Source organism: Protopterus annectens, chromosome 8.part0 (genome assembly GCF_019279795.1).
Source record: "Protopterus annectens isolate FY-2018-M chromosome 8.part0, PAN1.0, whole genome shotgun sequence".
In the NCBI taxonomy this organism is placed as follows: domain Eukaryota; kingdom Metazoa; phylum Chordata; order Ceratodontiformes; family Protopteridae; genus Protopterus; species Protopterus annectens.
The window spans coordinates 771,587,040-771,614,443 of record NC_056741.1 but is presented as its reverse complement, the minus strand read 5'-3'; the positions used below and the strand labels follow the sequence as shown (position 1 = coordinate 771,614,443).

The following is a 27,404-nucleotide window of genomic DNA, read 5'->3' as shown; positions in this document are numbered from 1 at the left end:
ACAGCCTTCCTTCTGGCTATCACCTCAGCACGCAGGGTTTCGGAGCTACAGGCCCTCATGGCTTTGCAACCTTTCATCATTTTCCATCAGGACAGAGTTTCCTTACGAACCAACCCTACCTTTATGCCAAAGGTAGTATCCAGTGTAGTTTTGAATCAGACTATCCACTTACCTACCTTTTATCCTAATCCACAAAACAAAGGGGAAAGACTACTACATTCCTTGGACATTCACAGACAACTTCGTTATTATTTGGACAGGACAAAGCCATTCAGGAAATCCGAGCAACTCTGTGTCCTATGCTACAGGTGCTCAAGGAAATGCTATTTCTAAACAGACAATCTCAAAATGGATAGCCCACTGCATACGCTTTTGTTACTGATTTCATGGAAAAACTGTGCCTACATGCATCAGATCCCACTCCACCAGGGCCACAGCTACCTCTGCAGATTTCCTCAGGGGGGTCCCTACCAAGGACATCTTGGACGCAGCCACTTGGAGTTCAGTGCACACTTTCTCCAAGCACTATCACCTTCCACTATACTCTAAATCTAGAGCGGGATTTGCCACAGCAGTCTTGCAGGGCATCCTTGCTCCTCCTAGTTCCACTTAGTGCTTGCCACCCCTACTTAGCTTTGGGATTCTTCCCATCTGTAATGACTGCAGCTGTATGCACGATGAACATAGTACAATTTTGTACCTACCATAAATGTAGATGTTAGAGTGCTCATACAGCTGCAGTCCAGGTTACCCCCCCTCTGTCCCCTCTTAGGACAGGCCTTATGACAAACACCTTCTCATACAACCTATTTGGGGTATTCTTTTATGGTGTATTTGCTTGCAACTAATGTTTTTTGATTATTCTGTATTGCATAATTACATAAATTTATGATGTTAAGTTGTCAATCTCGCCTTCATTCTTGCTGGATGGGTTCGGAGCCGATCCTCGGCTCCGACTCTGCACTAGCTTTAGCTCGAGAACTCCTTTTACCAGCTCGAGGCAACCCTATATCCCATGATGCAAGGCGGAACTACCCCAGATCTCGTTTGCTGCTTAGCGAAAGAGGTCTCCTTTGCCAGCTGAGGTAAGTTTTTTCTTGTTAAAGAAGAAAAAGTTTAGTTAGGGGTTTAATTTCCCTTCAGTGTTAGGTTAGCCTGTATTTAGTACAGCCCACCCTATTCCCTTCCTTTTTAAATTTTCAAAATACTTTTTTCAGTTAAATCTTTAGTCAGGCCTAGTCCCCCAAGTTATTCCCTTCCTGTGTGTCTGTGTAGGGATTAAGTTGTGTGTTTGTGGGGACTGTTTGAGTATATCCTTTAGGATGTCTAGGGAAGGCAAGGTCTCAGGTTTCAAGAAGTGTGACCAGTGCTGTCAGAAAATGTCCCTGACAGACGGTCACACTTCTTGTGTGTATTGCCTGGGGCCTTTGCACCTGCAGGACTCCTGTGCGTTGTGTCATGCTTTTAGCCAGAGAGTCCTGCAGGAAAGGAGGAACAAGTTGATCCTCCGAGGTTTGTTAAAACCTGAAGGTTCTCCTCCTAAGCAAGGGGCAGGAAAACCTCTTAAGTCACCGAAGGCTCAGGCTACAGTGTCCAAGCCTCCTCCGGTGGCTCCGTCGGAGCCGATATCGGCTCCGGCTGGAGCCGATACTTCTTCTGCTAAAGTAGTGGGTTCGGTGCCGGCCGGCTGCGATACCCGGACTACTGTTGCCTTGTCGGCTCCGGCTGGAGCGACACTTTATCCAGCATCGGAGCCGAGATCCTCGGCTCCATCTGGGGTTCAAGGGACTTCGGCTCCGATGGCTCCGGCCGCAAGAGATCCCGGTCCCTTCGATACTAAGTATTCACTCGGCTCCGGGTCTCCTCTTTGTCGGAGCGGAGCCATCGGAGCCGATCTTCGAGATCTTCCAGGCTGTCTGACCACGATTTGGAGAGGGTGGTAAGCAGGCTGTTGAAGTCTCAGGCACTGGCCCAAATGCTCCATAGCCCGTCTCAACAGACTTGCTACAGCCCCAATTCTTGAGATTCCTCCTCCGACTCCACACCAGAGTTCGGAGCCGGAGCTTCTTGGGACAGCGACTGTTTCGATGCCGGAGCCGATACATCCTTCGGCTCCGTCATCCTCGGCTCCGATCTCCTCCTTGAGACTTTCCTTGGAGGGATCCGGTCGTCGGGTTTCCACTGTCGGCTCCGAGGGGCTAGTGGGATCGGACCCTTGTCCGACCCCGCTCTCCCTCTCGGAGCTTCGGCTTTGGTAAGCTCGGCGCCGACATCGGCCTCGGAGCCTTCTCTCTCCTTGGAGCCGACCATTCCTGTTTCTTCGGAGCGGGTGTGTTCAGGTCTCCCGGGGAGAGGAGCCTTTGAGGTGATGAGGAGTGTCCTGGCCTCTGAGCCTGATCAACGGTCTATCCCTCTAGCTCCTCCCTCATCAGTGCCTGCAGATGCCTCTTGCCAGCCTCTTGCTCTCAGGCCCAGGAATCCATCGCCCCAGGTTTCCCCACTGGGAATTTCCTCCTCTTCCGAGGTTTCTCCTGACCCTGCAGGGGAACCCCCTCGGAAGAGGACGTGTAAGAGGAAACGCACAGACTCCCCTGAGTCTACTACATCTGATACCGACTTAGATGAGTCGGAGGGTTCCCCACGGTCCCCCTCTGAGGATGTCTCATTTTCAGACATCCTTGAGCTCCTCAAACAGAGGAGGAATTGGCCCTCCATTGACCCCTCCGAGGATGAGTCGGTATACCTGGAGGCTTTTGGATCCCGACCCTCCACCTCCTGGGTGTCTCCGCCTTTCGACCCACTCATGCAGGTAGTGGCTCGAAAGGCGGGCGGCTCCAGATTCTGTGGAACCTGTCCCCAGGAGACCATCCAAGTTCATCACGGCCCCTTCGGACAAACAGTTCCTGTCCAAAGGTGTCTCTGTGGATGCTATGGTGGTGGCGGCCACTAAGAAGGAACTGGCGGATCCTTCAGTACCTGTCCATCCTCCTAATAAGGATTCTAGGACCATGGACAGGTATGGAAAGCGGATGTTTTCTTCAGCGACCTTTGCAATGCGTTCGCTGAATTACCTTTGTCACTTCACCAGGCTTCAACGAGATATTCTCAAGGAACTGGGAGAAGTAGTCCAGGATCCTTCAGCTGCTGGGGCTCAGGAAAAGATTGCCTCTCAGCTAGCTATCCTGAATTCGATATCTAACTCCTCCATGCGGCTCATATCTTATGCAGCCGATGGAACGAGCAGGGCCGCAGGCACAGGTGTTCCTCTTAGACGCCAAGCCTGGATGCGGCTGTGTAATTTTGCGGACCCCTTTAAGGCGTCCTTCACCAACACCCCCTTTGACGGTTCGGCTTTGGTGAAGGATACTTTGACCAGATGTGAACAGGACGGTAAAACTCTTTCTGCCGTTGGAGTCCAGTTTTCCACTCCTTCTAGACCATATCCCAAGGGTCAGAAGTCTGGGAAGATGTGGTTCCCTAAAGTCCAAGGAGCTACACCAGACACACGTGGTCAGTTTACCCCAGAGGCAGAGGGGTAACAATAATAGACGCCCTAGAGGCAGGGGGTCCTCAGAACCAGGGCAACAGGGAGCCTCTTCCTGAGAAGCCCTTTCAGCATCCCTGAGGTGTTGCCCGACTGTCCACCCTTGGAGGCAGTCGGGGGAAGAATTTCGCTGTACCCAGTAGCCTGGCAATCCCTATCACAAGACAAGTGGGTACAGTCGATTATATCCGAGGGTTACAAAATCCCCTTCGAGAGGTTTCCCGTACCTCTACAATCCCTTCCAGACATCTCACCCGGTCAAAGGGATTTGGCAAAACAGGAAGTTTCAAAACTCCTGGCAAAAAGAGCCATCCAAACAGTGCCGGCAGACCAAATAGGATCCGGCTTCTACTCAAGATTCTTTTTGGTCCCCAAAGGACGGAGATTGGAGACCAATACTAGACCTAAGCAGACTAAACAAGTCTGTCAGAAAGGCAAGATTCCGGATGGTCACGCTGCAATCCATTCTGCCCTTTCTGGGCAAGGACAACTGGATGTGCTCGATAGACCTTCAGGATGCGTACTATCATATAAAGATTCACAGACGCTCCAGAAGGTTTCTCCGCTTTCGGCTGGGAGCCAGTCATTACCAATTCAGAGCACTGCCCTTTGGCCTCACTTCAGCCCCAGAGTGTTCACCAAATGCATGGCAGTGGTCACAGCTCACCTGAGACGTCGAGGATTCCAAGTGTTTCCTTATTTGGACGACTGGCTCCTCTCCGCCACCTCCAAGGATCAGCTTCTTCGGTCCAGAGACTACACCTTACAGCTTTGCAAGAGTCTAGGAATTTCGTGAATTTGAAAAATCCTCTGCTGCCTTGCCAATCTATCACCTTTATAGGCGCAGAGTTAGATACCGTCAGAATGTTAGCCAGGCTAACAAATCAAAGGATTCTGGACATCCAAAAATTTGTTCAGCTTCTGTTACAAAGCAACAGGGTCAAAGCCAGGTTTGTCTTGAAAGTTCTAGGCCTAATGGCTGCAGCCATTGTTCTTCTTCCACTGGCTCGCTTTCACATGCGTCTCCTGCAGTGGATGTTATTCACGCAGTGGTCGTACCACGATCTGCCCATGAGACACGAGATCTTAGTGACACAGTCTTGCAGGGCTCATCTACGATGGTGGATACCTTCCCCTCTTCTTCATCAGGGCCGACCCTTTGTTCCCCCTCCTCCAGTTGCCACAGTCACCACGGATGCCTCTCTGATCGGGTGGGGGGGGCATTATCAGGGCAGGATGGTCCACGGGACGTGGCAACCCATAGAATACCACCTGCACATAAATGTCCTAGAGATGAGAGCAGTGCTTTTAACGTTGCAAGCCCTCGACGACTTTCTTCCCACAGGGACTATTGCAGTACAGACGGACAACATGTCCGTGGTCTGGTACATCAACAAACAGGGCGGAACCAGGTCCTATCCCTTATGTCGAGAAGCTCTCAGACTTTGGCAATGGGCGATCTCTTCTCAGCGGTTTCTGATAGCAACGCACATCCCCGGCAGGTCCAACCTATTGGCGGACAGGCTAAGCAGATCTATTCTGATGCCTCACGAATGGTCTCTCAATCAGTCTGTAGTGGATCAGATTTTTCTGAAGTGGGGCACCCCTTGCTGCGATCTTTTCGCTACCCCTCAAAACAGCAAGTGCCCAGATTACTTCACACTTTTTCCTCTTCCAGGCCAACCCTTGAGAGACTCTCTAACCCAGGATTGGCCTCTGGGATTTCTTTATGCTTTTCCTCCCTTTCCATTGATTCCACAAGTCATTCAGAAAGCCACCGTTTTGAGAGCCAAATTGATCCTCATTGCTCCATATTGGCCTCGACAAATTTGGTTTCCGTCTCTACATCATCACCTTCTGGTGCAGCCCTGGCATCTGGACCCAGTTCCGGATCTTTTGATCCACCAGTCGGGTCAGCAGCACCGGGCCATTCATTCTCTCAACCTCACTGCTTGGTTGCTCCACTTCCTTCCCTAGCCAGGCTACCAATGATTTCTGACTCAGTCAGGGACATTTTAGTGTCTTCTTTAAAGTCGTCCACTAGAACTGTTTATGCTAGCAAGTGGCGACGTTTTTCTATTTGGGCAAACGCCAGAAATATTGATCCTTTCACCGCTCCTATACATTCTGTTTTGGATTTCCTGGCGGAGGTTTTTCATTCGGGATCGTCATCATCTACAGTCAAAGTACAACTGGCTGCTATTTCAAAATTTCATGTTGGCTTGCAGGACAATAACATCATGTCTCATAGGTTATGCAAAGCCTTTTTGAGAGGAGTTTTTCTCCTAAAACCGCCTGTGAAACATCCTCCTCCGCAATGGGATCTGAACTTAATGTTGGCATCCTTATTCTACCTCCTTCGAACCGTCTGCTACGTGTTCTTTAAAGTTGTTGACATGGAAAACTATATTTTTGCTGGCTGTTACTTCTGCAAGAAGAGTTTCTGAGATTCAGGCCCTCTGTATTCGTTCACCTTATCTGGTGTTTCATAAGGATAGGGTTTCGCTCAGAACTAACCCTTCCTTTCTTCCCAAGGTTGTATCTCAAGCCAATATTAACCAATCTATTGATCTACCAGTTTTCTTTCCTAACTATTCTGACAGAGCTGAACAGAAGCTGCATTTTTTGGATGTTCATCGTCAGCTCAGGTACTACTTGCATAGGACTAAACAAATTAGAAAATCAGACCAATTGTTTTTCTCCTATGCAGAAAACAGGATGGGTCTTCCAGTATCTAAAGTGACCTTATCTAGATGGTTGACTTCCACCATTTCCTATGTGTACTCTCTCAGGGGCAAACAACTATCTTCTAAGCCAAAAGCACATTCGACCAGGAGTCTATCCACTTCTGTAGCCTTTCAGGATAGACTTCCCATTGACACTATTTGTGCAGCAGCTACTTGGGCCACGCCTCATACCTTTGTGTCTCATTACAAGTTGGATTTGGCCTCCAGAGATAGGGCCAGTTTTGGTTCCACTGTTCTCAAGAGTCTGTTCCATTGAGCCAACCGGGATACAGGTGCTAGGGGCGCGGTCCCATCCAGCAAGAATGAAGGCGAGATTGACAACTTAACATTTAGAAGTTATGTACCTACCATAACGTTCCATGTTAGTTGTCTTCTCTGCTTCTTTCTTGCCCTCCCTCCTTCTCCCTGGCCTGGACAGATCTTGGAGAGTTCCTATTAGATTGCTTCCTCTGGAGCATTGTTATGAGGACTTCTTTTAGGAACCATGGTTCCTAATTATATTAGGATAACTCTTTAGCAGGGTTAGTTAGCTACCAAACGAGATCTGAGGTAGTTCCGCCTTGCATCATGGGATATAGGGTTGCCTCGAGCTGGTAAAAGGAGTTCTCGAGCTAAAGCTAGTGCCGAGTCGGAGCCGAGGATAGGCTCCGAACCCATCCAGCAAGAAAGAAGGCGAGAGAAGACAACTAACATGGAACGTTATGGTAGGTACATAACTTCTAATTTTGCCTTCCTTCTGGGGGCACCTGACATCTGGGGCAAGAAAAACTGAAGATGGCGTCGGCTGCCTCTTTTATACCCCTGCCGCACTGACGTCAGGGAAGAAGCGACAACAACCGACGCCAGACCTAGACTTTGGAATCCGGCCGACCGAGGACCCGCCTGACGGCAGGATAACCCATCTGTAATGACTGCAGCTGTATGAGCACTCTAACATCTACATTTATGGTAGGTACAAAACTGTACTTTTCGTCGGCTCCTGAACCATCTGTGCCGAAAGGGGTCTCCGTTCTGGTAGAGTCTGCTTTGGCCCCGATCCTTTTGGAGCTGATTCGGAGCCGGCCTCCTAGCCTTGTCTCGGAGCCGATAGAAAAATTCTCTCGGCCCCCTTCTGTTTCCTCCAGGTCTTCCAGGCTTTCAGATTTGGATGTAGATAGGGTGGTCCAGAGGCTCCTCCAGTCACCTGTCTTATCCAAATTATTTTCGGCTCCGGCCCAGTCGGCCCCGGAGCCAGCCCCTTCGATACCGTTTCTTCCTCCTCCGACAACCTTGGTGTCGGAGTTCGTAGAGTCGCGTGAAGTCCTTGAGTTGGTCCCGAGACCCACTGCTAGTCTGTCGGCACCGTCTTCAGTTCCAACCCTTTCTGTGCCTTCCAGAGGTTTCGGTTCTCGGGTGTCCTCAGTCGGGCCCGAGGGGGATTCGTCGGGGCTTCTGGTTTCGGCCCCGAGTCTCCCTCTTGGCGCCTCGGCTAGGGGAACCCCGACACCGGTCATGGTCTCGGGGACGGGCCTCTTCTCAGATTCTGGCGGGCCCGCCTTCAAGGCTATGAGGAGCGCGCTGGCCAAATCTCTAGTGACTTCACCTGAATCTGCAACTCCTTTCCTAGACACTGCGACTCCTTTCCTAGACACGGTGGCTAGAGCTTCTGGTGCCCCCTGTCTTCGGACAGCATGGCTCCTAGGCCTGAGGATTCCTCCTTGTGTGGTCCCCTGTTTTCCAAGGAGCCTTCAGAGTTCGTGCCTGAAGAGTCCCCCAGGAAAAATTGTGCAAGAGGAAGCACATAGACTCCCCAGATGAGTCTGTCCCCTCGGACACCGACCTCGATGATGTGGACGGGTCCCCCAAGTCGTCCTCTGACTATGTCTCGTTCTCCGATATCCTGGAGATCTTGAGACAGAGGGGCGACTGGCTGCCCAACTCCCCTTCTGCAGAGGAGTCTGTCTTCCTCAAGGCCTTTGGAGCCCAACCCTCCGCCTCCTGGGTGTCTCCACCCTTCGATGAGTTACTGGACCTTATTTGTCGAAGGGCATGGGAACACCCTGATTCTGAGGAGCCAGTTCCTTCTCGCCCCAACAAGTTTTTATCCGCACCCCCTGGCAAGGCGTTTCTAACCAAGGGAGTTCCGGTTGATGCTATGGTGGTGGCGTCTGCCACCCAGCAAGATGTTGCAGAGGCATCTACTTCTATCCATCCTCCTAACAAGGAGTCTAGGAGCATGGATAGGTACGGGAAGCGTACCCTGACGTCAGCGACCTTTACCCTGTGGTCGCTGAATTATTTGTCACTTTACGAGGCTCAAAAGGGATCTCATAAAGGAGTTGGGAGATTCCCTGTCGGGTAATGTGCCTAAGGCATTGACACAGTGTGTCAACGACCAGCTGTCTACCCTTTCATCCATTGTTAACTCGTCCATGAGGCTCATATTGTATGTAGCCGAAGGGGTGGGTAGGGCAACGAGTTGGGGCGTAGCCCTTAGGAGGCAAGCCTGGATGCGCATGTGTCACTTTGCGGAGGCGTTCAAGTCTTCCTTCACCGACGCTCCATTCGATGGGTCCTCTCTCTTTGGACCCAAGGTGAAAGACGCACTCACTAGATGTGAGCAGGAGGGTAAGACTTTGTCTGCCGTTGGGGCCCACTTTTCGCTTCCCTCGAGACCTTATCCCAAGGCTCAGATGGGAGGAACGATGTGGTTCAGAAAGTCCCAAAAGTCTTTCCCTGCCCATCAGAGTGACCCCCCCTTCCAGAGGCAGAGAGAGGGGGAATTATTCTGGAAGACGTCGCCCCAGAGGTGGCGGAGGCCCCTGCAACTCATGAGACCGCGAATCCTTTCGTGGTTCCTCCTTCCAGCGTCCCTGAGGGACTGCCCGACTGCATCTCCGGAGCCATTCGGAGGTCGATTCTCGACGCATCCAAGGACCTGCGGTTCCTTCGTATCATCGCCGGAGGTTACACCATCCCCTTTATCCGTCTCTCTCCACCGTCAAGGAAAATCCCGGACGTGCCACCCAGTCAGCGGGATCAAGCAGCCATAGAGGTCGCAAAGCTGCTCGGAAAGGGAGTCATCCAGCCAGTCCCCGAAGACCAGACCGGATTAGGAACTTACTCGGTTATTGTTGGTGCCGAAAAGAACAGGGGACTTGAGACCCATTCTGGACATCAGCCACCTAAACCGCTTCGTAAAGAAGTCCAAGTTCCGGATGGTCACGTTGCAATCCATTTTCCCATTGCTGGAAAGGAGTATGGATGTGCTTCATCGATCTCAAGGACACCTGTTATCACATCAAGATAAACAGGGCATCCAGGATACATTTATGCTTCCGCCTAGGAGCCAGTCACTTCAGTTCCGAGCCCTGCCCTTTGGTCTCACCACAGCCCCCAGGGTGTTTACCAAATGTCTGGCAGTGGTGACCGCTCACCTGAGACGTCTGGGATTCCCGGTGTTTCCGTATCTAGACGACTGGCTCCTCACCGCCCCCACCAGGCATCTTCTTATTCAAGCAGTGAGTGCTACCATCAAGTTGGGACATCTATTAGGAATTGCATTCAACTGGGAAAAGTGTGTATTACTGCCATCACAGCGTGTTGCATTTAGAGCTAGACTCTGTAGAGATGCGAGCATTTCTTCCAACAGAGGATAAAGATACTACAGGGTCAAGTCCTAGCCTTACTACCCCAAAAGAAAGCCCCAGCCAAGATGGTCCTTCAGCTTTTGGGGTCGATGGCGGCCGCCATTCTTCTGGTCCCTCTGGCAAGATTGCACATGCGAGTTCTCCAATGGCTCCTGTCGACCCAGTGGTCATACCAAGATATTCCATTGTACTACCCGATTCTCATCACGGAAACGTGCCGGCGAGATCTTCGTTGGTGGTTCCTCTCCTCCAACCTGAACCAGGGGAGACTTCTGCCCCCCTCCCCCGTTGCCACAGTGACCACGGACGCCTCCCAGATAGGGTAAGGGGGGCATTATCTGGGCAGGACGGTTCAAGGAACGTGGCAGAATCACGAAACCCACTTGCATATCAATGTTCTAGAAATGAGGACAGTGCTAGTGTTGCAGGCACTTCACAGCTCTCTTCCCAAGGGTACCATCGCAATCTTCTCAGACAATATGGTGGTAGTATGGTACCTGAACAAGCAGGGAGGAACCAGGTCTTATCCTCTTTGCAGAGAAGCCATGAGAGTAGAACCGGGCGATCGCTTCCCAGAGATTTCTAGTGGCAACGCACATTCCGGGGAAGTCCAATGTGATGGCAGGCTGAGCAGAGTTATTCTGATGCCTCACGAGTGGTCCCTAATGGCCAAGTAGCGGCTCGGATCTTCTCCAAGTGGGGGTTTCCCTGTTGCGACCTTTTCGCCAGCCCCTGGAACGCGAAGTGCAGCAATTTCTTCTCCCTGACCCCCCCCCCCCCGGGGGGGGGGAGTCACCCAGGGACGCTCTAGTCCACAATTGGCCCTCCGGTCTGCTCTATGCCCTCCCCACTACTGCCAAAGGTGATTCAGAAGCCAATCTGCTTGGGAAGCTGCATGATTTTAATCGCACCACACTGGCCCCGCCAAGTTTGGTTTCCTTTCCTTTGCAAGTATGCAGTGAAGGATCCTTGGATTCTGGACCCAGTTCCAGACCTCCTGACTCTTCAGTCAGGTCAGACCCATCCATCACTGCTTACTCTCTATCGAACGGCTTGGCTGCTCCACTTCCGACCTTAGTCAGACAGCATATCCTTTTGCCTGAGGTGGTCCGGATTCTGTCGTCTTCTCACAGAGCTTCCACTAAGGAGATGTATTCTAATAAATGGAAAAGGTTTGCCATTTAGGCCCAGCGGCACAACCTTGACCCTCTGACAGCCCCGGTATCGGCAGTATTAGATTTTTTGGCAACTCTTTTTAGACAGGGTTCCGCTGTCTCCATGCTTAAAGTCCAATTGGCAGCGATTTCTAATTTATCATGTTGCCTTTGAACCTTCACTCATGAGTCATAAGTTGTGTAAGGCCTTTCTTAAGGGAGCTTGGTTGCTTCGCCCCCTGGTGTCGCAACCTGTTTTGCCATGGGATTTAATGTAGTTTTAGGAGCCTTGACGTCTCATCCCTTCAAGCCGGCAGCCACTTGTGAGCAAAAGTTCTTATCTTGGAAGACTGCCTTCTTGGTAGCTATTACTTCAGCCAGAAGGGTTTCGGAGCTTCCAGCCCTTTCTGTTAAGCCCCCTTATCTGATCTTTCACAAGGATAGAGTATCTCTAAGGCTAAACCCGTCATTTCTTCCGAAGGTTTCTTCTGCTCTTTTGTCTGCAGCAATCTATAGAGCTACCAGTTTTCTTTCCAAAATTTTCCAACAAGGCAGAATACAGACTTCATCAGTTGGATGTGCATAGACAATTGAGGATGTCCTTCAAGAATGCAACTGCAGTCGTAACATGTGGGTTGTCCTGCCTCAGGCAGCCCTCGGTCGGCCGGATTCCGAAGTCTGGGTCCGACGTCGGCTGATGTCGCATTTCTCTCTGACGTCAGAGCGGCTGGAGTACATAAGCATCAGCCAACACCATTTTTTCAGTCTTTCTTGCCGCGCGGTGCCTGAAGCAGAAGCAGTTCGCAAGTGCCGGTCTGTCAGCTCCTGTATTCTACAATACCGAAGTCATCAAAAAAGCTAAGTACCCCATTGGGGACCTTTTCTTGCCTCAGCCGATGTCAGAAATTACTGAAAAAGTTAACAATTGTCGTTTTTGTGGTAAACAAATACCTCATAAGGATTTCCACTCTTACTGCCTCCCTTGCCTGGGCCCAGACCACGACGTCTCGGCCTGTGTAGCTTCAACAAGCGCACTCTCAGGCGCCGGGCGTTGTTCGCTGAAGATTTTTTCGGCGATAATTTTGCTTACACCATGCCGTCGGACCTTCCGACATCGCAAACTCCCAAAAAGCGAAAAGACCGGGACCGACATCCTCGGCCCGCGTCTACCTCCGACTCCACGCCAAAACCTAGCGCGAGTGCTCCGGTTCCCTCTGAGACGGTATCTCCACCGCTCCGAACCGAAGACACCGCATTACCGACGACTCCGATTCCAGACATTACTCCGCCAGTTATAGATTTTCCTCCAGATACCGAAACCGAGGAAATGCCCGAGACCATTGCTGTAGACAAGGTCACTCCTGCACGTGGAGCTGCCAGGCCCCCTATGACCATGTCTATTAAGGCCTACACTAGGGCTAAGGCAGCCAGCAAAACAAAGCCTATTACTTCTAAATCCTTACCTCAGCCGACTCCGGAGACACAAATTATGTCCATGGCTGCTGATTTAATTTCTATGATTAGAGGTTCACAGGCCCATCCTGAGAGAGCATCCCAGCCTCCTCCTGATAAAAGACCCCGGGTTGAACCCTCTGACCCTACTCCTTCTGATGAAGATTGAGGGCTCTGTCCACTCTGATAGCCAGGAAGAGCTTTTCCAGACCTATGAGGACTCGAATGCAGAAGATTCCATCCCTTCGGCCTCCCCTCCTGAGGATATTTCTTTTGGGGAAGTTTTGCACACCATGAGGGAACATTACAAGTGGCAAGGTCAGGAATATTCTGATTCTAGGAAACTCCTTAGGACTTTCCTTAAGAAGCCTCAGCACAGGCCCTTAGCTATTCCTCCTGTACTTGATGTTCTGGATGATTTGTATTCTGACTCTAGTGCTACCCCTGATTCTCTTCCTCCTGCTCCAGCCAAGCCAGACGGGTATTACAGGGTCCCAGAAACTCATTCACATTTATTCAGGGCCCATACTGCTGATTTGGAAACTGTTTCACAGGGGCCTAAAGGAGTTTCAGCCTCCACCTCAAAAAATCCTTTGCCCTCCAACAGGGAAGCTAGGTCATTAGAGAGATGGGGCAAAAAGGTTTACACATCCACTACCTTATCTATGAGAGCTTTAAATTGCCTTTTTCATATGTTACAATATCAGGATTATCTTTTAGAAGGTTTACAAAAAACATTAGCTTCTCCTGATCCTTTAGACAGGAAGACTTTGCAGGAAGCTGTACATAACACTCAGCAAGTAAGCAATCACTTCTGCAGTGTGGATATGATGCACTGGAAGCTTCATGTAGGGCAGCTATGACAGGGGCAGTGATTCGTAGACATGCTTGGCTAAAAGATCAACCTCTACCAGATCATGTAAAAGCAAAACTTCTGGATGCACCTTTGGAAAAGAACAAGCTTTTTGGTGCAAATGCTAAGGATGTGTTAAAGACCATCGAAGAAAAAGCAAAATCAGTTCAGACTGTGAAAGATTTCCTCCAGGTTCAACCCCCCAGATTCAGTAGGAATTGGCCTTCAAAAAACTGGTCCTTTCCTAATCCAGAAAAGTTTCAAAGGGGTAAGAACAGACGTGGCCGAGGAAGAGGCCAATACAGAGGCCCTTAAAGGGGACGACAATGGCAGCCAGGAAACCAAAAGTGACGCAGGGGTTTCACCTGGCCAACAACCACAAACTCAACGACTTTCCTCTACTACCGCCTACCAGGGAACAACTAGAAGCCCCCTTGGGCGGGAAATTATCTCTGTTTGCAGAAAACTGGCACAGACTGACTAAGGACAAATGGATTTTGGACATTATAGACCGAGGGTACAGGTTTCAGTTTCATACCTTACCAAGAAAGCAAGGCATGCCAAACCTACCACAAAATCAGAGGGCAGAGGCTATCAAGCAAATTACTCTGCTGACGCGAATGAAAGCAATAGAAAGAGTTCCACAACAAGAACAAGACCAGGGGTTTTACTCAAGACTGTTCCTTGTTCCAAGAAAAGAATCTCAATGGAGACCAATACTGGACTTGTCCGCATTAAACACCTTTCTCATAGTACCAAAGTTCAAAATGCTGACTCTACAGCAACTCCTTCCCATGCTGGGCAAGGAGTCGTGGCTGATTACTCTGGACCTCAAGGAGGCATACCTGCATGTCCCTATCAGACACTGCTGCAGAAGATACCTCAGATTTCTTGCAGGGCCAGAGCATTATCAATTCTCAGCATTGCCATTTGGCTTATCTACTGCGCCCAGAGTATTTACAAAATGCTTGGCTTCAGTAATTGCTCATTGCAGGCTCCAGGGTATACAAATTTACCTGTACCTGGACGACTGCCTCATACAAGCGGACAAATTGCTGTTGACAAAAAACCTGGATTATGTCATACGATTACTTCAAGCTCTGGGATACACAGTCAACTTCCAAAAGTCAAGACTGCAGCCATCCCAGCAAATAATCTTCTTAGGAGCCAAACTAGACACAGTCTCTCAGATGGCTTACCTGACAGAAGACAAGCAAGAGAAGTTAACTCATTACTTCAAAGGTTTAACAAAACTTGCCCAGATGACTGCAAGGAGATTCCTACAGGCCCTGGGTTACATGGCATCCTGCATTCTACTGGTTCCATTAGCAAAACTACACATGAGAAAGCTTCAATGGTACCTAAAAAGCATTTGGTCTCAACACAGCAACAACTTGGAGACAATCATACCACTCATTCCATGCCTTCAAAAGGAATTCCTATGGTGGGCCTCTGTGAGCCAGGAAAACACAGGTATGTCATTCAAGAAACCACAGATAACACAGACCATGACTACAGACTCCTCAGACCTTGGATGGCGGGCGCACATGGAAGGCAGGTGTATACAAGGACAATGGTCTCCAAAGGAAACACATCTGCATATAAACCAAAAGGAAATGCTGGCAGTAATGCATGCCATCGAGGCTTTTCAACACCAACTCCAGCAAGGCCATTTAATGATACGGACAGACAACACCACTGTGATGTGGTACATAAACAAGCAGGGGGGCACCCACTCTTACCCCCTTTGCAGACTGACAATGCAGCTTTGGGAGAAATCACTGAGCCTAAACATCCAGTTACAATCCCAGTTTGTTCCAGGAAAAGACAATGTGTTGGCGGACAGCCTAAGCAGGAATTTCACAGATCCACACGAGTGGAGGTTACATCGAAGGCCTTCAGACAACTCACTTCGACATGGGGCAAGCCAGAAGTGGACCTATTTGCCTCTCACCTCAACCATCTTCTACCAAAGTTTTGCACAAGGACATACCATCCAAAAGCTTGGAAAATGGATGCCCTCTCATTCAACTGGAACTCCCTAGCAATCTATGCATTCCCACCTCTGCCACTGATGACCTCAGTATTACTAAAGATCAAAGCAGAGAAGCCCAAGGGAATCATAATGGCTCCGGATTGGCCAAGACAACACTGGTACCCACTACTACGGAGCATATGTCACACCAGGAGGTGGGCCCTCCCCCAGTGGCCTCTACTTTTGACTCAACACAATTTCGAAACACTGCATCCAAATCTTCAGACACTGCAGCTAACAGCCTGGGAGATCCCATAAACAACTTCAGCTGATCTCTCTCCAAGGAAGTTCAGCGGATACTAACAGAGGCTCGAAGACCATCCACCAGAAAGGTTTACTTAGCAAAGTGGAAAAGATTCAGCAATTGGAATACCAGCAAGGGACATGATGCATCATTGTTGAACATCCCACTCATCTTGGAATATTTGGCAGATATGTTAAAGAACGGCCTCTCATATTCTTCCATAAAGATACATGCATCTGCTATTTCAGCTAGATACAACACTGATCCTCCTGTTTTTTCTCACCCCTTACTAAGACAATTCCTCAGGGGAATCAAGAACATTAAGCCACCAAGAAAGGCCCCAGTGCCAGCCTGGGACCTCAATTTTGTCTTAGAAAAACTGACTCTACCTCCATTTGAGCCAGCAGCTTCAGTTGACTTGCAATTTCTCTCATGGAAGACAGCTTTCCTGTTGGCAATTAACTCAGCAAGAAGGGTTTCGGAGCTACAGGCCCTAATGGCAATACCACCCTTTATTATTTTCCATAGAGACAGTTTCATTAAGGACCAACCCTACTTTTATGCCAAAGGTGGTATCTAGGGTTTCTTTAAATCAAGCCATTCATCTGCCTGCTTTCTTCCCCAATCCTGAGAATAAGGGGGAAAGGCTGTTGCATACCTTGGACATTCACAGACAACTTCGATACTACCTGGACAGAACCAAGGCCAGTATGAAGTCTGAACAACTTTTTGTAGCTTATGTCCCTGCAGTCCAAGGAAAAGCAATTTCAAAACAGACTATTTCTAAATGGATTGGACATTGCATCAGATTCTGTTATTCCTTTCATGGAAAGACTGTTCCAGCCAATGTCAGACCACATTCCACCAGAGCTACAGCCACCTCTACAGCATTCTTAAGAGGGGTGCCTACCAAGGACATTCTAGAAGCTGCTACATGGAGCTCCGTGCATACATTCTCCAAACACTACAATCTCCCTCTATACTCCAGATCCAGAGCAGGCTTTGCTTCGGCAGTCCTGCAGGGCTTGATTGCCACACCATCTCTTTCCTAGAGCATACCCCCTCCCCCAGCTAAGCTATGGCATTCTACCCACATGTTATGACTGCAGTTGCATTCTTGAAGGACATAGTACAGTTTTGTACCTACCATAAATGTAGATGTCCGATAGACATGCAACTGCAGTCGGATTTTCTCTCCCTCCATACCCCTCTATGCCTAGGGTCCACTCCTATCCCTGTTACTCTTAGCTGGGGATATCTGTTATGGTGTATTTGTTTTATTGCTCATTTATTTGTTTGGAATCCTGTTTTTTGTCTTCCAATTTGATTACAGCCTTCCTTGGAGGGCACCTGGCATCTGGGGCAAGAAACACTGAAGAAAATGGTGTCGGCTGATGCTTATGTACTCCAGCCTTTCTGACGTCGGAGAGAAATGCGACATCAGCCGACGTCGGACCCAGACTTTGGAATCTGGCCGACCGAGGGCTGCCTGAGGCAGGACAACCCACATGTTATGACTGCAGTTGCATGTCTATCGGACATCTACATTTATGGTAGGTACAAAACTGTACTTTTTATTTGGATAGGACACAGCAGCAGCAGAAATCAGACCAGTTGTTTGTGGCCTTTGCAGATAACAGGATTGGCAAAGCAGTAACTAAGACCACTATCGCTAGGTGGATTAGGGATTGTGTTTCATTTATTTATGCATCAACAGGAAGGGACCTTCCATTTCCAGTTAGAGCGCATTCTACTAGGGCTATGGCAACTTCAGTGGCCTTCCACGCCAGACTGTCGGTGGATGAGATATGTGCAGGAGCCACTTGGGCTTCTCCACATACTTTTATTTCTCATTACAAACTGGACGTGGCCTCTAGAGATAGGGTGTCCTTTGGTTCCACAGTGTTCAGGAGTGTTTTCCAGTGAGCCTCCCAGGATCTAGGTGCTAGGGACACTGTCCCATCAGTTATGAATGTAGGCGAGAGAGGATCTCATTACATCTTTTAGTTATGTACTTACCATAGCGATAGATGTATGTGATCCATCTCGCCTACATTCTTACGTACCCGCCCTCCTTCCCCCTACCTTTTGGATCTGGAGGAAACACTATTGTACAGTTGGAGTGGCTCATGTGGGTGAGTTTTTGTGGGCCAAACAAGATCTGGGGGTTTGGGCGTGGTGCACCCTGGGATAAGGGGGTTGGCCCAGCCAATGAGAGACTTCGTGCTAATGTATCGGCCGAGTCGGAGCTGATTCTCTGCTGCGAGCCCATCAGTTATGAATGTAGGTGAAGATGGATCACATACATCTATCGTTATGGTAAGTACATAACTAAAAGTTTGTATCATTCCTTGTCTAAGGGCAGAGTCCTGCAACCACAACAAGGGACTCCCTTTCACTCTATCCCCTGCCACCCAAACCCTAACAGATGCATTAAACTGTGCATGGGGGGCTCACATGGCAGGGGAGTGCATTCAGGGCAAACGGAACCCAAAGCAGATGCACCTGCATATCAATCAGAAAGAAATGTTAGCTGTACAGAATGCTCCGACGGCCTTCAAAGACCTCATTCTTCCAGGACATCTATTGGTAAAGACAGACAACACCACAGTTACGGTACATAAACAAGCAGCGGGGAACTCATACCTACCCACTCTGCAGACTAGCCATGGCTCTGTGGAACACAGCTTTGAGCAACCAAGTGCACCTACAAGCTCAATTCCTGCCAGGCAAACTAAATTCACTGGCAGACGACTTGAGCAGAAATCTCATGGACCCACACGAATGGAAACTGGAACCCAAAATATTTAAGCTTTTGAGGAACAGATGGGGAACACCAGAGGTAGTCCTGTTTGCCTCCCCTCAGAACTATCAATTGTACAAATATTGCACCAGAACTCCCCACAGTCAAGGTTGGAAAGTGGATGCCCTGTCCTTTACTTGGGAAAGCCTCTCAGTCTATGCCTTTCCCCTTCTGCCTCTCCTCTTGAAGGTTCTACTAAAGATCAAACAGGACAAGCCAAGGACAATCCTGATTGCACCAAACTGGCCACACCAGCACTGGTACACTCTTGCGCAGTCTGACAGTGTTACAACCATGGCACCTGCCTCAGACCCCTTCCCTGCTGTCCCAGTAGGTAGGTGGGCCAGATTCTGCACCCTCAGCTTCAAACCCTGAACCTTGCAGCCTGGCTAATCCCCTGAGCTCACCTCTAGCAACCTTCAGTAAGCAGGTGCTGGATGTGATTCTTGAGGCAAGGAGGCCTAGTAATAGAAAATCCTTTTCAGAAAAGTGGAAAAGATTGTTCCTGGAGCTAGTCTCTGGATGGGCACAGCGGTACCTTACCCCTATACTAGATTACTTAACAGAAATGCTCCACAAGGGCCTGTCCTTCTCTTCAATTACGATTTATGTCTCGGCCATCTCAGCTCATTATAATACTGAGCAACCCCTCTTCTCATCCTCTGGTAAAAGGGTTTCTTAGAGGGGCCAAAAATTTAAGCCACCCAGGAGAGCTCCCATTCCAGCCTGGGATCTTAACTTTTTATTGGAAAAACTTACCCGCCCCCCCCCCCCCCCCCTTTGAACCAGCTGCTACAGCAGAGTTGAAATTCCTCTCTTGGAAAACAGCTTTACTTCTAGCCATCACTTCAGCAAGAAGGGTGTCTGAACTGCAGGCCCTTATGGCAGTGGAACCCTTCATTATCTTCCATGCAGACAGGGTTTCCCTCAGGGCCAATGCATCTTTTATGCCCAAGGTGGTGTCTAGTGTGGCTTTAAACCAGTCCATTCATTTGCCTACTTTTTTTTCCCTAATCTTCAGAATAAAGGGGACAGGATACTGCATTCTGTGGACGTGCACAGACCACTTAGATTCTATTTGGACAGGACTAAGCTTCAGAAAATCTGACCAGCTGCTAGTCAGCTTTGCTGCAGGGGCAGAGGAGAAGGTCATTTCAAAGCAAACCATTTCCAAATGGATAGCACACTGCATCCATTTCTGCTACAAGCACCATGGAAAACCTATCCCACAGGGGATAAGAACACATTCCACTAGGGCTGCATCTACCTCTTCTGCATTTGTCAGCGGAGTCCCTACCAGGGACATCCTGGTGCTCTGTACATACTCTCACCACGCATTACCACTTGCCTAGCTTTTCTAAACCCAGAGCTGATTTTGCCACAGCAGTCTTACAGGGCCTGATTGCCAGCCCTAATGCTTCTTAATCTACCTCCACCCTTCCTTAGCTGTGGAATCAATCCAAATGTGATGACTGCAACAGTGAAACACGAAGAACATAGTACAGTTGTGTATACTTACCATAAATTTAGATATTCGAGTGTATTCACTGTTGCAGTCCTGGTTACCCTCCCGCAAGCCCCCTGATTGTCTTTGCTTTCACCTATCCTTTTTGGTTTAGCATATCTTATATTAGGTGTATTTGCTTTTTGCTGGGGGTGTCCCACACCATATAATTGCTTCCTGTTGTGGGGGCACCTGACATCTGGGGCAAGAAAAACTGATGCAATGGCGTCGGCTGCATGTTTTATACCCTTGACGACCTGGCGTCATGGAAGAAGCAACATTATCCGACGCAGAAATCCCAAGACTCTGGTATTCAGGCCGGCCGAGGGCTACCTGCAGGCAGATAACCCAAATATGATGACTGCAACAGTGAATACACTAAAAACATCTACATTTTATGGTAAGTGTACACAACTGTACTCTTTGTTTTATCTGTTGCTATATTCACTACTTCTAATATAGTTGGTTTAGGCCTTGATTTCCATTTTCTAGTACTTGCTTTTTTGGCAGCCAACATAATTATACACAGCAAGGCCTTACCGTGTCTAAGCAATTCCAATTCTGTATCCTAGCTCAGAAGAATCATCTCCCTTGTCACCAATTTGCCCACCAGTCTTCTCTGATAGTGTATCCCGCAGGGAATCCTTGGTCCAACAACCCATGCACTCCTACAAAGTATGTTCCCAAGTACCTTCTTCCCCATCAAACCTCCAATTATTTGCTGTCTACCTGAGGAAAAATTCTCTGGAATCTAGTTGGGGTATAGTATAAAAATTATGTAAACATCTCCACGGAAAAATCCTAAGTCTTACAGATTTTGTTGCATATTTGGAAGACAAACCTATATCCTCCCATTGTTTCTTTGAGAATTGTGCTGCATTATAACCTTGAGCATTAAATACCTTAAATACAGTGCTATTTGAAAGGAAATCGAGCCCAGTGAGTGAAGGTCAAGTCTGGAAGTTAGCACAGAGGATTTAAGGCTCTGTGTTGTTAATGAGTGGACTCGCATGGTCTTCATGGGAGTTTCATTCTGTCAGCCTCTGTTTGCTTGTTTAACCTTTTTAGAAAGTCATTTAACCAGACTGCACTCCAGGTCTGAGCCTAAAAAAGTCCCTAGAGATCAGTGCTCTAGCCTCATTATTAGTATTTGTTAATCTATCTAGTTAGAGTGATGACTTGAATATTGAAATTAACATTTAGTAAGCAATTAATAAACAGAAAATTTTGAAAAAGCGTTAATTTCGTTCATTAACAAAACATATACATGCAAACAATTGACAAGTTGTTAAAGACTATCATAATTACAATCTCAATAGGCGTGTAGGCCCATGAATCTTAGTAGCAAAATTTGCAACTATATTTACTAAATGTTTACTCAGTAATTGAGTAGTGTTTGACATCCTTGCAAGAGTTCAGCTGTGAGTAGCCAACTGTACAAACTTGTCTCTAGCATTGATTTTATGGGGTGTAGCCTCCTCTGACCTCACATTTGGACTAAAGTGAATTTCTTGCTCCTTTTCAAAGCTGAGATATAACATTTGGTGGTTTTATTACAGAATCAGAGGTTTTATTTGTTGCTGTAGTACTTATGAACTTAACTTCCAGAATTTATTATTCTGGGAAAGTCTGACTGAGCTATGGAAAACCCCTTTGCAGTAGAGGCCTTAGCTGAAAAGCTCTACATGCCTCCATAACGAATATAGTGGATTACAAGCAAGTAAAATGCAAAAATATTGATTAAAAGATGCAGTCACACTGACAAAAATACTTTGATTACAAACAAGTAAAATGTGACAATATTCATAGGTAAGTGCTTGAATTCGAGCAACACTGTTGTAAGAAGTAACAGATAAGTTAGACGAGTATTATATGTTGTGAAAGCTTGTGTTTCATGGTAAGTAGGTAAAATAATAATGGTAGATTTGATGCATAAAGAGTAAGGCCAATTTAGATAGTATTGGATACTTTGTGATGGAGATGAGTGATAAAGACCAAACAAAACCAGGAGTAGGTTAGGCAATGCTAATCTGTGCAGAGTAGGAAGATGAGATATCGGAGCTGTGTGAAGTTAGATGGCATTGGGAAGGGGAGTAAGTTAAGAGTGGTAGAGGTATGAAACTAGTTAACGGTAGTAGGAAAAAGGTAGATGTAGAGAGAGTAGTGAAAGAAAGTTGGAGGAAAGGAAGTGTGTGAAATAAGACATGAATTAGGGTGAAAAAGGAGGAGAAAGATAAGCTAGGTGCAGAGAGGATTTGGGGTGAGAGTGAAAGAAGGTTGGAGGAAAGGAAAAGTGAAATAATGCAACATTCGAGTAGAAAAGGAAAGAGAGAAGCTAGATGCAGAGGGAAGTTAGGTGTGAGGCACTGAGGAAAAGGAAATGTATTAGGAAAAAGGTAGGGATGAAAGGTAGATGTTTGTGATGGAAGAGGGGTAGGGCTCGAGGTAAAGGTAGAGGTTTGTGAAGGAAGAGGGGTAGGGCTAGAGGTAAAGTAAGGTTTAGTGAGAGAATAGCAGTTTTGGTGCTCATCCTGGGTGAGAGCAAGGGCATAGTGATTTTAATCATGGTTTTGTTCTATGATATTTAATTTGAAACTTAACATTTTTGTGATGATTTGTCTCTTAGGTGAAGTTAGTGATACCACCGATAGCAGTGATGAACATATGGATGATGACGATAGTACTGATGATAAAGGAAGTGATTGTTCTTTTGAAGGTAAGGAGTATTCTTTTAAAATGCTTTAACCACAGCTGGAGGTCCTATATAGATGCTATTTAGTTCCCAGATTACACCTTGAAAGTGTTATTTGCAGATTTCATGAAAAAGATTACGTTTTTCGTTGATTTTTATGTAAATACTGGTTGGTAACTTGATTTGTCCTAGCTGGTCTTTAATACTATTCACACAAGATTTTTTTTTTGGATGTGATCTACACTGAAAAACTAAGCCAATGGTTGGACAGATAATAAAATACAGATGTCAGGCTGCATTACATAAGGCAGCATGGTATGTAGTCACATCATGAATGTTACAATGGCAGTAATACAAAGTAGATAACAGAAAATTTGAATATGTACAATATTTATGGAGTACAAAACGATATGTTGAACTCTTAAAACTTTATTGGCAAATTATCACAAAGTTTATATAATTGTACAACATTCAGGTTGCACTCACTGTACCCTCTCCATTATGCAGACAGTTCTGCTTACTAGAGTTCCTTACTGTGTATAACTTTCTTGATCTAATGTCTCCTTCATTCACCCTCGTGATAGGGTCTCTGATCTGACCCTCTGATCCGGCTCGACCACTTTCCACAGACTTGGATCTGACTCTTTCAAGCTCCTCCATAATACCCTGCATCCACCCATCTGCCTCTGATCTCATTTGCCACTCTCAGAGCTTGGACAGAGATTCCATTCCTCTCAGGCTTCACTAATTTTCGGGTTTTGTAAGTACCTTCGGCAATTTTCTTCCTCCCTCCTCCTAGTGTGTGTGTGTGTGTGTGTGTGTGTGTGTGTGTGTGTGTGTGTGTGTGTGTGTGTGCGCACTTGTACATGTGCTATTTCTATCTTCATCTTAACTTTTTGCTATTTCTGCTCTTGTTGTTGGAGCTAGTGCTTCTGAAGTTTAAGTTAGAGCTAAACTTAAAAGTTAAAACTGAGGTCTATTCCGTTAGAGTTAAGTAGAGTTAACCACTTTTTCTTTTGGGGACTTGTACTGTCAGTTATTTTTGGCGGATATTCTTTTCTGTGACTGAAAACAAACTGATTCCCGGCTTTAAGCACTGCACTTCTTGTGGGTATAAGATCCCCTCACTCAGGGTGCCCACAAAGAGTGTGTTTATTGCCTGGGAGCTGATCATCTTAATGCTGTTACGTCTGTTCAGCCTTCACCCCTCGGTCTTTGGCTGAGACACAGAACAAACTTATTTTGAAGGGGCCTTATTCTGGGTGAGGCACATATGCCTTCCCAGACTTCTATCGCCTCGACTTCTGCTAATGAGGCCAAAAAGAGATCCTCCTTGCTTCCCTGAAGGACGTTCCTGATGCCAAGCAGCCAAGGAAAACAGCAGAGTCATCCTAGGATCCACCTGAGTCTGCTCCTCTCTCGAGTCATACAGCTTCTTCAGATATGAGGGAGGTCATCACTATCTTCTTAATTCATCAGCTCTCACCTTGGATCCTACTACTTTGGATCCTAGGGCCTCAACAAAAATCACAGACTGTCTGTTAAGTCCAAGCACTCCCAACACCCCCCCCCCCCTCAGCTTTTTCCAGGTCCTCAAGAAGCTTGTCTGAGGTGGATATGGACAGGATAGTGACAAGATTACTTAAGGCTCAGATCCGGATGGGGTAGTCCCCGCTCTATCCATTGTTTGATTCAGTGAACTGTCTGGGTCACTCTAACCAGGCTCCTTCTCCAAGCTGTCCCCCTGCTTCAGTGTCTCGAGATTCAGGACTACAGTACAAGTCGGAATAAGCATGGAGGAAAAGTCTTCCTTGATGCCGAGTACGTCCTTGGTTTAGAACCATTCTAGCCTTCTTAGAGCAGAGAGAGTGTCTGAGCTGTGGTGTCAGCTGGGTCCGCAGGACTGGGATTGGCTCTGTCCTTCTCGGAGCCATTCATTCACTTTGGGTCTTCTGCACTCAGTAGATTGGGTCCAATCCCTTTTGAGGGCCATGGAACCGGTGTAAGCCCTGTCCGTCTCTCTTCAGTAGTTTCAGCAACGAGGGCTCCAAATAGGGCTTTTCCCAGCCTGTCTGCCTTTCTGGTTGTGGAGTGGGTCCTCTCCAGAGTTGGAGATTTGACTGCACACACTCCTTAGTCTGCCCCAATACCTCCATCGGATCCAGGCCTTTTTCTTGTCCTGCAATGAATCTTCCTGTCCCGGGCTGCCTCCAAGACGTCCCTGCTCAGGATGGATCCCCCTCTTCAGATACTTCCCCTGAATACCCAGCTGAGGAGGTCCCTCTGAAGAGGACATGTAAAAGAGGGCATGTGGACTTGCCCCTCGAGTCCCTGACAGAGTATACTGACTTTGAGTGAGAAGGATCCCCTCTATCCCCATCTGAGGATGTCTCCTTCAGAGACATTTTGGAGATTCTCCGACAAAAAGGTGGGTGGTGTGTCCAAGCTCCTGCCTCAGTGGAGTCTGGTCTCTTGGAGGCTTTTAGGATGGGCCTGCTATGTCCTGAGTGACCCCCCCCGGCGGATGCCATAGTAGATCAAATATCTCACCATGCATGAAAGGAACCAGACAACATTGAGCCTATACCTGACATGGGTTCTGTGGTTGAATTGTACTGTGATTGTTGACTTTATGAATATTCATTATATGGTTTTATTTTATTGGTTCAATGTTAATTGGGGGTGGATCTGTTTGTTTAAATTGAGCTCAGTAACAGTTTTCTAATTTCCTTGACAAAGTCTCTGATTCACCAGAGACTAAAGGGCTTGGAATATTGTTTATACTTTTTTGATTTTTATGTCACTTTACCTTTCTTGTGTTTTAATTGAATAAAATCTTGGATAACCAGAGTCTGCTTTTGTACCTGAACCCACTGCTGCTGTTTTTGTCATTTGGAGTTTGTGTGGCCTACTGCATTTTTTACACACTGACGACATGTCAGTTGTCTGGTACATCAACAAGCCAGGAGGAGCCCGTTTTTGTCCCCTATGCAGGAGACTAGGAGGGTGTGGGAGTGGGCTATTTCTTTGGACCTCCTTCTCATTGCAAAGCACATCCTGGGGAAAACCCAACAATGTGGTGGGCAGACTCAGCAGGTCGCTTCTGATTCCACACAAGTGGTCCCTCATGCAATCAGTAGCGAACATGATCTTCAGCAGTTAGGGTCATCCTTGCTGTAACCTCTTTGCCTCTCCCCTCAACAACAAATGCAGCAAGTTTTTTTTGTTCTGATCTCTCCTCCAAGGGGAGTCCCCGAAGGATGCTCTAGTCTACAATTAGCCCCCTGGTTTCATGTATACTTCCCTCTCATCCCCAAATTTCTTCAGAAGGCAGGCAGATTGAAGAGCTCAGTCATCCTCATTGCCCCTTTCTGGCCTTGCCAAGTGTGGTTCCCCTTTCTTTGGTCTCACCTCAGATATTTTTCCTGGATACTGAAACTCACTCAAGACCTCCTCTCACACCTGTCAAGGATTCGACACCCAAATCTTCAGACCCTGAAATTGACAGCTTGATTTTTCCAATTCCGACCTTGATTAGACAGTCCAATCTTCGTTCCCCGGTCAGAAAGATTATTCTAGCATCACAAAAGGAAGAGATTTGTTATTAGGGCTACCAACAGGAACATTGATCATCTCTCAGCTCCTGTACTGGACATGTTACTGTTCCTTTCTACCCTCTTCAACGAGGATGCTAGCTTTTCCACTATTAAGCTCCAGTTAGACGCCATTTCTGATTTTCACATGGTTAGTTAAACACATTCTTTGTTCACTTTCAGATTATGCAAGTCCTTCGTGAAAGGTGTTTTCTTATTGAGGCCCCTCATTAGAGATCCTTGTCCTTCTTGGTACCGCACACTGATGCTGCAGGCATTGACACAGGGCCCCTTTGAACTGGTGTCTACTTGCGACATGCTGTTTCTATCGGAAAACAGTCTTCTTGGTGGCCATCACCTCTGCCAAGAGGATTTCTGAGCTTCACGCTTTCTTCTAAACCTCCTTACATTTTATTTCATAAGGATGGTGTCACTAGGCACTAACCCATATTTCATGCCTAATGTTGCTACAGAAAGTAATATCAATCATTCCATTCAACTTCCAGCATTCTTGCACATTTTTTCAAACAAAGGGGAATATGATCTTCATTTTTTTTTTAGATATTCATAAACTGCTCCACTTCTATTTACACAAGACGAAGCAATGCAGAAAGTCTGATCTGCTTTTTATAGCTTTTTCTTCAAATAGACTTGGTCAAGCAGTATTGAAAATCACTCTAGCAAATTGGATTTCAGATTGCATCTCCTTCATTTTTTCCTCCAGAGGGTTGCATCTACTTAAATCCTCTAGGGCACATTCTACCAGGGGGTATGGCTATGTCCTCAGCTTTCCATGCTAGAACCTCTGTTGATGTAATTTTGTGCGGCAGCTACATGATCTAATAACCACACCTATGTGTCACATTACAAGCTGGATGTTATTTCTAGGAGCAGGGCTTCCTTTTGCTCAATGGTGCTCGGGCATGCACTTCCATGTGAGCCACCCAGGGTTCTCATATCTGGGGACTCTGACCCTGTTGTGAGGATGAATGAAGGAGACAATGTCAAATTAAAAACTTATGTCTTAACATAACTTGGCATCTGTGTTGTCTTCCTTCATTCGTCCTCACTTTCCCACCCACCCTTCCCCCTACCTTTCTTGAGGACCTGGATGAGCCCATAACTCTCCTTTACATGAGCCTCTTCTGCCCTTT

General features: G+C 47.4%; 1 protein-coding gene across 3 annotated transcripts in view; it reads left to right on the top strand.

Moving 5' to 3' along the window:
• Positions 1–27,404, top strand: part of LOC122809037 (torsin-1A-interacting protein 2-like) — a 773,156-nt gene that overhangs the window by 165,858 nt on the left and 579,894 nt on the right. For all 3 annotated transcript variants that reach the window (XM_044080245.1, XM_044080242.1, XM_044080244.1), the window contains exon 4: positions 22,592–22,681. In XM_044080245.1, the coding sequence (XP_043936180.1) occupies positions 22,592–22,681 (90 nt within the window). The remainder of the gene's footprint in view (positions 1–22,591; positions 22,682–27,404) is intronic.